The sequence below is a fragment of the Antrostomus carolinensis genome, unplaced genomic scaffold (genome assembly GCF_000700745.2).
Source record: "Antrostomus carolinensis isolate BGI_N321 unplaced genomic scaffold, ASM70074v2 scaffold3078, whole genome shotgun sequence".
In the NCBI taxonomy this organism is placed as follows: domain Eukaryota; kingdom Metazoa; phylum Chordata; class Aves; order Caprimulgiformes; family Caprimulgidae; genus Antrostomus; species Antrostomus carolinensis.
Window position 1 is genome coordinate 11767 of NW_010333507.1, and position 13622 is coordinate 25388.

Sequence of the window (13622 nt, forward strand, 5' to 3'; positions counted from 1 at the left end):
TGCTCCACCTCAATTGAACATTGTTTTTCTAAAACTAGATTGCAGTTCTACCTGATTTGTTTTGTCAAGAAAAAAGCCAGTCACGCATCTATCTGAATGTTAAGAACAAGCATTTGTTTTTCACAAGCACGAATATCACAAATCCAAAGCATGCCAATCAACTTATTTCAGTGAAACAGCTGAGGACAGAAAGCTGAAAACAAAGCAGACAAGTAGCATCATAGGGAAAAAACCCAAATTATACCAGTGAAAATCTCCAGCCATGCACATATTTCAGGTTGGTGTTCCTATTGCAGAAATTTATTACCAAAAAGTGCAGTATATTAAAATTAAAAGGGGGGGAAAAAAGAAGAAAAAACTAAAAAGCAAGTAAAAATTCAGCATTGGTAGGGGCAAAAGCAGTTTTTTTCAGCATGTCTTAAGATCTCCTCATATTGTATCATATCCTATCATTCTGCCTTTGAACTTCTGTCAAAGGAAGACCATCCACATGTTGAGCAGAGTTGAAACTAGGAAGGGATCACATATTTAAATCAGGTCAAAGTCAGAGCTGCAATGAAGCGCTCTCCGCTGTGGAAAACGCTCTTTAATCTCCCTTTGAAATACTCATTAAGAATCATCTGAAACTGCTAGGAATGGAAACAAAAACAGTCAGCTGGTCCGAAGATCAGAGCAGCCTCAGACATGAAGGTGACCCTTGCTTTCAAAAGAATAAAACCACAAATGAATCACAGTCATTTAAAAAAACCCCAACCCAAACTGGCTTCACCCCTGGTTTCCCCCAGCCCTCCAAACCCTGGGCTCTCCACAGCCCCTTTTTGCCTCAGCTCCCTCCTTCCCCCCAGCCAGCCACCCCCCAACCATTGCACCACCAAGCCCCAGCCCCACCACAGCTTGTCCCACCCCATGCCCCTAGGGGTTCTGCCAGCCCAGACACCGTGCAGGGCAGGGGGCAGCTGCCCTTGATGGGCTCCCGTGGTCCTGCATCCCAGTGACTGCCCAGAGTTTGGGCAGCAATGGGCACTGCTGAGCTTCTCACTGGGAAACCGAGGCCAGACGCTGGCTAATGGCACAGCTAATGGCAAATTCCACAATCTAACATCAGGACGAGAGAACCCCTCAGACTCAGTCCTCTGCTTGGCTTGATAAAGTAAAGCTATCGACATGCATTGCATTTGAATCTAACTGCCTATGTGAGTTTTGGAGATGTCATACAGGAAGGGTGCTAAAAATTGCTGAGTTTTTTTTTTTTTGCTTTGGGGACTTTTCCACAGCTTTGATTATGCTAACAAGCTTGAGAAGCTGTCTTTTGGAGACAAAACCAAGAATGCACACATTCAGTTGGTCTATCTTGTTCCAAACCAGGTCTGTACTGGTTGATTTGGTTGCAAATCATAAGCACATCTTGCTGAAACTGTCAATATAGGAAGTGCTTATCAATTTATATATGGCACAGATAATGGCAGTTCAATGTACCTTTTGCTTCCGTTTAGAACAAACAACTTGCAGAACATTCTTGCACAACACACAAATGTCAAAACAAGGTATTTCAGGTTTTACATACAATGCAAAGCTACAATACACTACAGTATTTAATGCACACCAATAGGAAAAGTTCCTAAAAAATACTCATGCAGTTTTTGTGCCACGGGATAGGTAATGGCTATTTCGTAGAAATAGATCTAACTGGCTCCATTGGAGCAGCAGTATAAATATTCAAAATAGAAGTAATAATAGGCCCTGATGTGAAACTTCTCTTTCTTCCCCAAATCTGTCCCTTCTGTCAGCAAGGAAACACTCTGCTTAGGAGCAACTGCATCTCGCTACAAGAGTATAGCTGTGTATTTGTGGGGTGGATTTTAGTGAAATGTGCCACATCGTTGCTAACATTGTTTGATTTAAGGAAGTATTTTAGGCATTTTAGTGGTTATTATTATTATTAATCTCATTAACAACAACAACAACAACAACAACAAAAAGAAACAACAGCAACAAAAAAAGAAGGAACATGAAGGTACAGTGGGCTCCCTAACGCAAGAGGACTTCCAGCGGGCATAGTTTAGGAGAAGGCTGCTCAAACAACAGGCTGCATAGCTCAACAAGTAGCAACACAATTGTTTTCCAGAATGAAAAATGATGACGCAGGCATGTCATTGACTCTCTCTGCTGCCTGTCCCTGGATCCTTCCTTCTTCTTGCCAGGGATCCACAAGCACACTTTGTTCACCGAGGCCAGCGGTACACAGGTTTTTCCACTGGACTTCCTCGCCACGCACAGTGCAACGGCTGCCAGTGCCTCCACACATTTAGTGTAACAAAGAAAGAAAATCAGGTGCTGAGCTGAATGTAAACCACAGGGTATAAATATTTTGATTTACAACATTTTGCTCAAAGAAAATCAAGCCCAAAGAATCACTTCCAAAAGTGCAAATGAACTAAAAATTGGCTTTCTGTCTGTGAATGGGGCTTGCTTTCTTTTTTTTTTTTTTTTTTTTTTTCTTTTTTAGTTGGAGGTTTTTTTCCTGCTGTAGTTCAGGGTTTGGTGTTTTGTTTTTTTTTTTCCTTTCTTTCTTTTACATAGGGTTTGCTGTGCCTTTACTACCAATATTTGCCACTGTTTGTACCATAGACAAAAACATTCACCTAGCTGGTAGTATCTTAATACATTTCATAGTAGAACATATACAAGAAAGAGGAAAAAACATACCAAATGAATTAGAAGTGATCAGTGCTTAAAGTAAATACAAGGGCCAGCACTGGCAAGAATCCACAGTATCAATACATACAAATGAAGCTGTGATGGTGTTTCTCATGGGGTGGAATCTGCCTGCATATTAATACAGAATTATACAAAATCTAGCAGGAATATTGGAACAATGAATAGCTAAACTTTCACAATAACTTAAGATCTGTGAATGAGTCTGCATTGAAGATATTCCACATTTTAAAAAGTGCCATCTCTCTCTCTGTCTTCCTCCCTCCCAAAGGAGGGGTGATGAATCCACATGATCTGTTATCAGATAAGTTCAATGGCTTAAGAAGACAAATATCTGGCCAGGTCCAGTGTATTCTTTGAAGAGTGGCAAATTATGACTTCAGTAACTATGTCTGTGCAAAATATGCCTCTTTCCTTTTAAAGAAACCAGTGTCTGTAACTCATTTAGAAAAGTTCCGACACATACCTAGGTCCTTCTCAAAACGAATAAGACGTGAACTATTGAATCCCCCCAAAACAAGAAATCTGAAGAAGCAGAGAAAGTTCTGACCTTCCATTTCCACATGCAGATTATTAAAAACCAGGACACCTCCTTGGTAGCCCTCCTGGGCTGGCGATCAAACTATTGCTTGGAAATACCATAAACACTCTAGTAATAAAACTCCAACATTAGTAGTAAAATAGTAGCAGTGTTCACTTTGAATCCACGTTTACCTTGCGCTCCCCATCACACCTGTACAAGATTCATTATTTATGGTAAAAAGTCATCGTCTGTTGCCTTGACAGTCTTCTTTTAATACGCAGTAAATCCATTCATATGCTGAGTACCTTGAATTGTATTTCCATATTACACTGCCCTGTGACCTTTGGATCGTTAGAGGAGACTCAACGCTCAGAAGGAGAAGCTGCAAGAGAGGACGTTGATCTCTGGCAATTAAAAAAAAAACCCCAAACAACAACAACAACAACAACAAAACCCCCAAACCAAAACAATACTAAAAAAGCCCAAACAAAACACCAACCAAAAAAATTCCCACGATTCTCCTTGAAAATCAGCCCCTGTACGATGTACCCTCTTCTGCATTGTGGCAATAATCTTAAGTCATAAATTAGATTAGTCTTCCATCAAATAACTTAAAAAAAGAAGGAATTGTAGCAGACCAGTTTTGCCTGGCTTGATGCCAGTTAGCAGCCAGTTCATCTAGAGTCCCAGTCACACTGTTCAAAAACTGAGCTAGGAAATCACATGAATGTTGAAAAAAATAATCTTCACATCGATGCAGGATTTTTCCAGGTTGTGGGGAGTCAGGGAGAGGGCAGACCTAGATGAGGCCACGGGTCCTATGAACAGTGAAGAGGATATATGTCACGACTTGGAGGTGCACCGCATTCAGAAGATGCCAGCCGTGGTTTGTATTGCACAGGTAAGAAGGAAGTTCCTCCTGACAGTCTGCCACCTGCATTAGTGATCTCTGCACATTGGCAAGTTCACAAAAGTGAAAACATTGAATTCTGTCATGATGGAGAAACACAGGAAGATGCCGTAAAGGGAAAGGCACACACACCCTAGCTTCTTATCCAGTTTCCATTTGTTCATGTGGACGCCAAAAACCTACAATAAACACAGAGTAAGCTACCACAGCAGGAACATTTTGAATAAAGCGGTAAATGCCATTCTCAATTATAGAAGCACAAAGATGACTGTCCCCTTACTGATCATGGTCACCTGGAAGCAATCACAATGCAAGTACTGCAACAAGTGAGCTGAAGACCACAGCTGAAGTAAATCAGAGTAGCCCCCTCACAGTCATTGAAGCCACACTGACTTGTATTACCTCAAGTCCTGGCCCAAGGGCCTTAAGTTTCTGCAATGAATTTCACTTTGTCAAGAACAATCACATTTCATTCAATCAGAAACATTTTCAAAGGCCAGGTTCATTTTTCTTCACTCAAAATGCTTCATGTGCCCTTCTGCATCAAAATCTAGAGCCACACAGTCTAAGGTTGTGCTTGACTTTGCCCAGTTTGCTCCCACACAAGCTTCTTAAAGCCTTGTGTATGTGGGAATTGTGTTGGTGTGCAACGCACAGGAGGACTCCCTACAGCAGCTCGTCTCAAGATTTGGAAGAAGTCACATAAATCCTCTTCTCTCTATCGTTTCTAGAGTGCTATACTGGACTTTGACAGGTCAGGGAACATGAGGTACTCATTTCAATAGAAACATTGTCATGTCCAAGCACTATTAGTTCTGGTCTGTGTTGTATTTCAGAAGGTTCCTACAGAGGGCCAAAGAAAACTATCCAGCATTTTGTCTACCTGTCCAACGGGAGAATGGATCTCATCATAAATCAAGGGATCTGCTTCAACTCTAGCATGAAAAATAACTAATGATATACAAATATGAGAGCCATTTTATGAAAGCAATAGCTTCTCCAAAGTGCCAGATTAAGGTGTTGGGAATTTTATAGTAGGAGTGACCATTCCTATCCCTTAACAACAGACTTCGCAACCACTATTACAGCTGGAGGTGAGAAAAGAGCAGTTGAAGAAATTGTCTATCAAAATCACTCTTTTGGAAATGAAGAACAAAAGACTATATACATACTGTGACAAAAACAGATGCCAGCAGGAGACCAACAGAATAGATAAGTCCTCTGCTGTTTAACCGAATCTGTAAAAGAAGGAAGTTTATAAAAACCATGTCACAATTTCAAGCAACAATATTTCTCTCTGCTGGTAACTCTAATCCTAAACTGCTGAGTTGCTAAACAGTCTTGCAAACTGTAAATGCCAAGTCAGACCATTACATCACAGACTATTTTGCCTATTCCCTATTGCCAAAGAAGAAGGAGTATTATTAGCATTTCAAAGTGTTCCACACCCACACGGGCTTTGTCAACCCTTATACTGTTATATAATGAAATTTTCTTTTTGGCAATTAACTCCTATGTGAGTCCTGTAAGAACAAACAGGGGAAAGGAAATTTTGCATTCAATCACCAATTAATGCTACACAGTGGGGGAAAAGAAACAAGGACACATATAAACACATAATTTCTTCCCTACTCTTACACATCTTGGTGAAGGAAACAAGACAGTGATCTCACAGCCTGAACCTTAGCTGCTGAAAATCATCGATATTAACACATCATGGCACATTAGCACAGGCTGAACGTTGTTTAGCACTGAGGCAAATAAGGCCAAGAGACAACTTATTGCCTGCAGGGCTGTATAGAGATATCATCACTAAGGTACCCAGGTGCATCACAGGCTCTGATGAGTCATCTCCATGGCAGAGCCACACTTATATCCACTGTGCAAGCAGCAAACCGAGATACAGGTCCTCAAAGCTGTGGAGCTATTTAACTGTTATTTTTAGAGGCTTTGGAGTCTAATCAAAGGCACTCACCTGCATCTTTAATCCCTAAATAAATTTAAAAACATGATTTTATGTGACAAAATCTTACAGCTACATAGGAAGGCTACAGGGAGTAAAGCTACCTCTCTGATCCTGTTCCTCAGCTAGGATTGTGTTTCTCCCACTTTCCCATTCTTCTTCTGGGGAGCTTAGTCATTGTCCCTTTGGGCATTTTTATATGATCTTCTCAAATAGTATCACCTGCAATATCATCAAGGGAGTACTCAGGAGCAGTCTCTCCAGGTACTTCTGTAGGGGCTACTGTGTGAGGGAGACTTCTTTCTCGGGAGGGTCAGCTTCTTCACAGAAGCAACAGGACAGCTGGAAGCTGCAGGGTGGGTGCCATGGGTAAATCTTGGGTGGGTGCCATTGTAAATCTTCAGACTACCTAATATCAAGTATTATCTTAAGGCCACTATGAGGTAACACAGCCCATTCCTCCCTGTACTTTCTGTGCAATGAAACCCCACATGAAGTTGAGCTTCAACTGTCAGCCACCAAAACCGATTACTATTTAAAATAGTAACTGACTACTTAAGTTTCCTGGCAGAGATCAATCTTAGCAAGAAATTACGAGTATTTTTCAAGGATGCTTTAGAAAAGGACATTGCTATTGTTTGTCTAGCAGACTTTGATTTCGTGCAGTGCGGGTGTATTTTCAGTCACACCACTCTGCTGTTGAGGTCAAAAAGCAAAACTAAATGCAGTGATCTTCCTTAAATGGGCTGGTATCCAATTCTTAATTGCTCAGCTTGTTCTACATTTGTATACAAGGAAAAGCAAACCCATTTGTCCACTCCTGCATATGATCTGCAGACATGAAAATAGTTCCCAGAATGGAAGTTCATCTACCTCGAACAACACATTTTTTCCTAACAGCTGGATTTATTTCTTGTTTTTTAAACTGTTATTAGTCCAACAAACAATTCCAACTAAACTTCTATGCTACAATATTATTTTCCCAACTGTCAACGCAGAAAATAATGGTACATAGTGCATCACTGGCCACTTTTCAGTGCTTGCATCCTTCCAGTTAGACTATAAAGAAGCCCATTTGCAAGAGAAGTGTGTTTTGCTAATTTGATGATAAGCAGCACTACAATTTCATGAATGGAAGACTTCTGAAGTACTTGTATCATTTTGCATCACAGTCAGGAAAAACTTCACACCCAAATATTGCTCCCAAATCCAGAGTAATGATTTAGCTTCATTTCCCAAGGACAATTGAGGGCAGAGTCTGACTTCCAGAGTCAAGGAAAGGATTACTGGTTCTGATTTTGCAAACCTGAGCCTGCAAGGAACAACCTACACCCAGGATCTTCTATGCAAATCCATGTTGGAGACAAGGTCAAGCTGCAAGAAGACAGTCCTGAAAGGCATGATGACACATTGCTGTACTTCTAATAAACCATGATAAGCATGAATAGGGCTTGCACAGCTACTGTACACTGGAATTGTTGTAGCATTTGTATTCACAAGCATTCCACTGATTTGCAGAGCTCTGTTGCTGCCTGAGATTTGCTGTTATCTTCATGTATGTTAAAATACTGGCTTACACAAATGGCACATTTTCCTTCTTTACTGATTTTTCCCATCATAGAAAAGGCTACAGCCATGATGACCATTTGTTCCTAAAGTTATTACAGGATTTAAGACATAAGCTGTAAGTGTATGTACGTACAGTGGGACCATTATATTCCTATGGGCATTACATGTAAAATACAATATTCTCACTAGACTGACTATCCAAAGAAATGAAGGATTTGGATTGCTTCAGAGTGTGACGGCCAATTTTGGGACTGTCTGCATAACTGAAGGTGATAAATGTAATGATCCCACTGTTGATGTAAACTGCAGGCTGTAAGTGGCAAACAGGAAGAAGCATATTCTTGCAGCTATGGAAAAAGACTCTAAGGTCCCTGCAGCTTCTATTACCAGTCCAAACCTCAAAGTTTTGCTGAAACAAGAGCTGCTTGTGGGATGAGAGACAACGTCATGTTCTGACCCAGAAGACCTTTTCCTTTGATACCCTATGGCATTTCGTTTTACACCAAGGAGCCAGGATAAGCTAATCTGGGGGCTCTGTGCACACATTACTGCTCCCTGTAGAGATGGACTGTCCCACTCTTCTTCTCCTGCTTCCACTCATCTGAATGGTCCATACACGACAGCTAACCTGGATTTCCATTTTAGTTATTCTAAAATGCAAAAAACCCTCAACTAACTTTGTGTAACTAAAATACAAATTTAAAGCCACCTTCCCTCCTACCCCAAATGAGCAGCAGCTGGGTAGGAAAGACAGATACTATTTTACAAGAAATTCCTGTCTGGATTTTGGTCAGGAATTCTGTTTGACCAGCGCCAATATCTGTAAAAACTGTCAGTATGAAATACATCAATCGGAAAGGAATCTACAGGAAAAAGGAAGCCAGCGAAGCAGCTGGAATTATTTGAGCACGGAAAATGTCTGAATTCAACCTAAAGTGCAGACGCTGCTTCTCAGCTACATCATTAGCCTCCATAAAACCTGCAGACATTTGGAAAGAAGACCATTCCAAAGGCCTCTGTGTCTAATTTGCTGAGGACAGTGCTTCCAAAGAGAGGTGTTTGGGACTGCTTTCTTTGGACTATCTGCGAGGCTCCTCTTCAGAGGTCAGTCAGGGGAATAAAAGTTGCTATTAAGGATTATTCAAAAGTAGAAAGTGTATGCTAATTATTTATGACAGCTTTACGAATGTGACAGTAACACATGTCATGCTAATCCCACAAAGGCAAAGCAAATGTGGCAACCCCTTAAACAGCGTGAGCACCATTTTTCTCTTACAGTGGTATTGCACCAAAACACTTGAGTTTCACTCCAGGTTAACAGTTCTCAACTCAGGCTTAACTAGCAACACTCCTGGCCTGGGATCTAGCCCAGCTCCCACTGTTGAGTTTAATTAAGCTCCCACTGTTGAGAATTAATTAACTATTAATTAACCTAAATAACAAGAACTTTTCTTTACAAGGTTTGACTATTCCCAAAGAAAGAAACGATTTCCTGGGAGAGGTGAAAGGGTGTTTTCTAATGCATTTTTCACTTTCCAGTGCTTTTTTGCTCTGCAAAAAATTGGACCATTTATTAGGGTCATCGCCCAATTCCTCTCTCTGCCACGGGACAGCAGGATTAAAACCCTTCCATGTATACAGCAAAGGGTGGTTTCCTTGGGTGAGCAAACACTAGCTGTGGAATGTACTTTGTCAGGAAGCTCATTTGGCTGAACTGGATACATGTCACAGCTGGACTTTCTGGAAGAAAAAGTGCAGCTCTTTGGGTAAAAAAACCTTGCTGGTGAGCTCAAAGCACTATAAAAGCTGTGCAGAATTCTAGATGTTTCCACTGTGGCTCAGGAGCTGACGCATGTCTGGTATCTCCCTGCCATGCCATGGAGCAGGCAGAAAAGGGACAGAAGAGGACAAAGACGACAGGTGAGAAGGGCTATAAAACAATGAGAAGTTAATGAAAAACAACAGAAAAACAGTTGGAACAAACCAACATTGATGTAAGCCTGTCCCCAAAGCAGATTTGCCCTGGGACAGCTGGGAGAGGGATTCCAAGGCTGGGTGTGGGGTGTAATTCCAGGTGCACTGGACTTGCAGTGTACATGCTGTGGAGTTACTGTATGTGCACACAAATAGTCCAATTAATTTGGCTGGTTGCTTATGCACAGAGCAGCTCTGCATGGTGTGTGCAGGGAGCCCAGCTGTGTACGATGTATTGCTTTTCTGGCACATGCAGGAAGCCTGAGCTCACTCGACTTTCTCACACGTGGAGAATGGCATACGTTCAGGCACTGTGCCCAGGGTCTCTGGGTTATTTAAGACAGCCCTGGAGCAAGGTGATTTACGCTGGTAAGACACCTCCCTCATAGTAGATACAATTCCTGTTTAAGCTTGTTGCCCAGATACCTCTTACCATAAAGGTTTATTGGAGTAATACAGTGCTTTGAGATTCTCGCAGACTTTATAGCTCACATTGAGAAAAGAATGAAAGCTGTCTGGATTTGTTCCACTCCAAAATGCAGTGGTAGTCTGGTCTTTGAGGTATGTTTTTTGCTAAATATTCTCACTCCAATAAAGAAAGGTCTTCTTGGAACTAGATGAAAACTCACTGCCAAGCATGTGGGGGGCTGCAGCTCGAGGATTTGGAGAGATGTTCTCCAGTAAACCTTGCACTGGTGGTATAAGGGGTTTCTAGTGTCAGATCAGTCAGCAGTGATTTCCCTGATGCACAGGTTACATTAGAGCACTGCCCATGTACCATAGCTCATGGAGGCAGGCTTGAGCAAATAGCCCACATTGTTTGGGGTATGAGCACATTATTCCCTTCTATCAAATCTGCTACTGGGCACTGAGGTAGTTAATTCTTGCATACTGAGGTATTTAATTCTTGCATCAGAAGACTGCTGACAGAACTCTTGGCTAGCCTATGCCTAGCACTAGAAATGGTTCTCTGAAAATATAATGGAAACCCTCAAATATTAATGAAAACAAGAATATTTAATTCTAGTAAACACTGCTATTATTTATCTATAACCAACAAAGAGAACATACCGTTTCAAAGGAGACAGGTTCAGATTTGCTCTAAGTCTGCTACAACTCTGCACAGTATTGCACTAAGTGGTGCACAGGAGGGCTTGCTCATCAGAACAAAAAGGCAGGTACAACAGCTTCCTACTGTTTTATCCTACCTGCTGATGCTAATTATTTTCCTGTAATCCCTTCCTGTTTGTCCCAAGTCTACATTACAGCCCTTTTGTGCACAGCAATGGCTAGAATCACAAAAGAAGCCACAAAAGTAGGTATGCTGCTTTTTTTAACCTTCTCTCCAGCTGAGAGCCTTTCAACGTTTTCTAATCTAATGCCCACCTATCTATTTCAAAAAGTAAACATACAGAATCATTAATTGTTTTATACAGTACTGCTCAGTGGTTCTGAGATAAGTTAAATCTAAACTAGGCTAAATAGCCACTGTTTACTTATTTCTCATTTTTCTCATTTTAGTTCTACACTTGCCTAACAGATCCTTTCTTTTTCTGCATTTGATTTTGGACTACCTGCTGCTGCTTCAAAAATTTCCCCTAAGTCTACAGCTCTGGAAATACAGTTGTAACTGACAAATTATTTCTACCTCTCTGATTATCACTGTAGCCTGCCCTATTTCTTATCGTGACTTCTAACTGTGACCACAGGAGCTCAGAAGATTCTGAAATTTGGTACAAAAGCTTAAGAAAAATGTGTCCTTGATCTGTCAGATTAGGGTAGAAATCAGTCAAGCAGCCTTCTCCTGGGACAAGTGGCATTTCCTGCAAAAGGCAATGGAATAGGTTTTCTCAGGGTATGTGACAGTGTGTAAGTTCAGGGAAAACAAGGCTAGCAAAATGTTCAAAACTCACAGTTACAGAGGAGATAATTTCAGTTTTTAGCAAAGAGCAGAAAAAGGGCCTCAGCTGGAGTCTTCTTAATTATAGAAGGAAAAGCTCAGTTCTCTCTTCATTTAAAGATAAGAAATGCTTCTTCCCCAGGAGAGAACTGTTTGCAGACGAAGCACTCATATGGCAGGGAGGAAAAATCAACATTCCCAAACTCTCCTTTGCGGTTTGGCTTGTATCTAGTGGCTAAAGCAAGCCAGAAAAATGCTCTGTTTTGACTGATCACACATGAAAGGTTTTCAAGTTCAAAATCTACTGTGTCTGAATTTGCACGAAGGCTATCTCCCTCCTTCCTGTGCAGCAGAGATACTGCCATCAGCTCCAGCTATTCCCACACAGCTTCTGCAGGCAATAAGAAACCAAGGCTGAAGCTAAACAGCAGAGGAAAAACAATGGAAATAAAATAAATGTGATTCCATTCTTCAGTTCTTTTCTGGCAGTTGCTGAAGGGAAAACAAGGAGCTATTGCCAAAACTCAAACTGGTTTTGCTTCAGGGTCCAAATATGAGAGAAATTACCTCATTCAGGAATATTAGAAGGACTCTGCTATGTTTCCAGTCCCTTGGCTGAAAAAGCTGCAGGTCCTCTGTCTGTCTGGGGATCCTCATCCTGCAGTGTCCCTGCCTGGCAGTGGAAATTCAGTGTAAATCCTGCATTCCCCAGCTCTTGCCATGAGACACGGGTCTCAACAAACTGGAACTCCAGACATGTGCTGCATTCCTGCACATTTCAACGGAATTTCCTTCTTGGACCTTTTTCAGACTCCTAAGAAAGCATCTTTGGTTTGCTCTGTATCACACAATTCACTTTGCAGAGGGTACACATGCTGGAGTACGCAACACAGAGTGCTGCACATAGACACTCAAGGTATTAAGCAAGAAACGCAGGGCTTATAGATGGAGAGAATTCCTGTATTGTTAGGAGCTTTGGAAGGGTCTAGACACTTTCGCTCTACTACAGTATAATCTTCTCAGTTTCCCTGTCATGAAACCAGGGAGCAAATGCACTCAATACAGGCAAACTGTTCCAGGAAGCTGGAGGGACTAGTTAGTAGCTTCAGCGTGTACCTGCTGTTATGCTCATCCATAGGTTTTTGGGATCAGCAAATAAATTAATCCACTGAAACCTGCCAAGCTGCATACTGCTGCTGCAGTGATACCAGCACATCACATTGCAGATGCTAAGGTGACAGAACGAGTCTGGCACCCCAGACAAGGAGGAGGAGTAACATCTACAGAAGTGAAGGGTGATGCTGTGGGAAGCAAGGACCGTTGCAGACACTCAGAGTGTCTGTTGCTATCCTAGACCTTAATGTTTGCCCTGATGACAGATCCATTGAGCCTATCCTCGCTCTTTCCTCAGAGGATTTAAGGTGGTCTATATGCAGACACCTGGGGCAGAATGGGGCACAGAACAGATACACAGATGTTGGCTGTGAGGAAATGAAGGCCAGCTTTGTCCTAATGTCATAAGATTCACCATAGTGCCTTGGAATTAAAACAGTGAATAGCAAACTGGTCAGCAAGTAGCAAAGCAGTGATGCTTGCCGTCTTGACGTGTCTCTCAAGTATCCGCTTCCCTCTGGATTCTCTGATGTCTAACAAGCCTCATGCTGGGGTTACTTCTCTCCCTAGCTTCCTGTTTGCCTGAAAAGAATGTAATGTCTTTAAGACATCTAACTTATTGTCAAATTTTGCTGAAACTGGCTGAAATTATTGGGCAGAAGAGTGATGGACAGACATATGAGTATACTCCCAAATGCTGATGTGAACAAATGAATTTGGCTGTTTATCCTTAGGCTAAAATTCCTGTTCTCTAAAATACTCCTGGCTGATGTCTGGTTTACAGCTTCACATCCAAAAAAAAAAAAAAAGATTACAGAGGGAAACAATTGGATGGATAACATGAAGCAAATGTCCTTCCACTCGGGATTTGCCAGGGCCATTGGGGAAGGATGCTTACAGGATTACAGAGTCAGCAACGCGTCCAGGACTCAGATTTGGAAGAAATGAGAAAGTG

The 13622-nt window shown here is 41.6% G+C and overlaps 1 protein-coding gene across 1 annotated transcript in view; it reads right to left on the bottom strand.

Annotated features, from left to right (window-relative positions):
* Positions 1-3829: 3829 nt before the first annotated feature.
* Positions 3830-13622, bottom strand: part of SLC24A3 (solute carrier family 24 member 3) — a 30232-nt gene continuing 20439 nt past the window's right edge. The window contains exons 10-11 of the mRNA XM_029086457.1: positions 5321-5386; positions 3830-4327 (exon numbers count right to left, since the gene is read on the bottom strand). Of these exons, the coding sequence (XP_028942290.1) occupies positions 4178-4327; positions 5321-5386 (216 nt within the window). The 3' untranslated portion in view covers positions 3830-4177. The remainder of the gene's footprint in view (positions 4328-5320; positions 5387-13622) is intronic.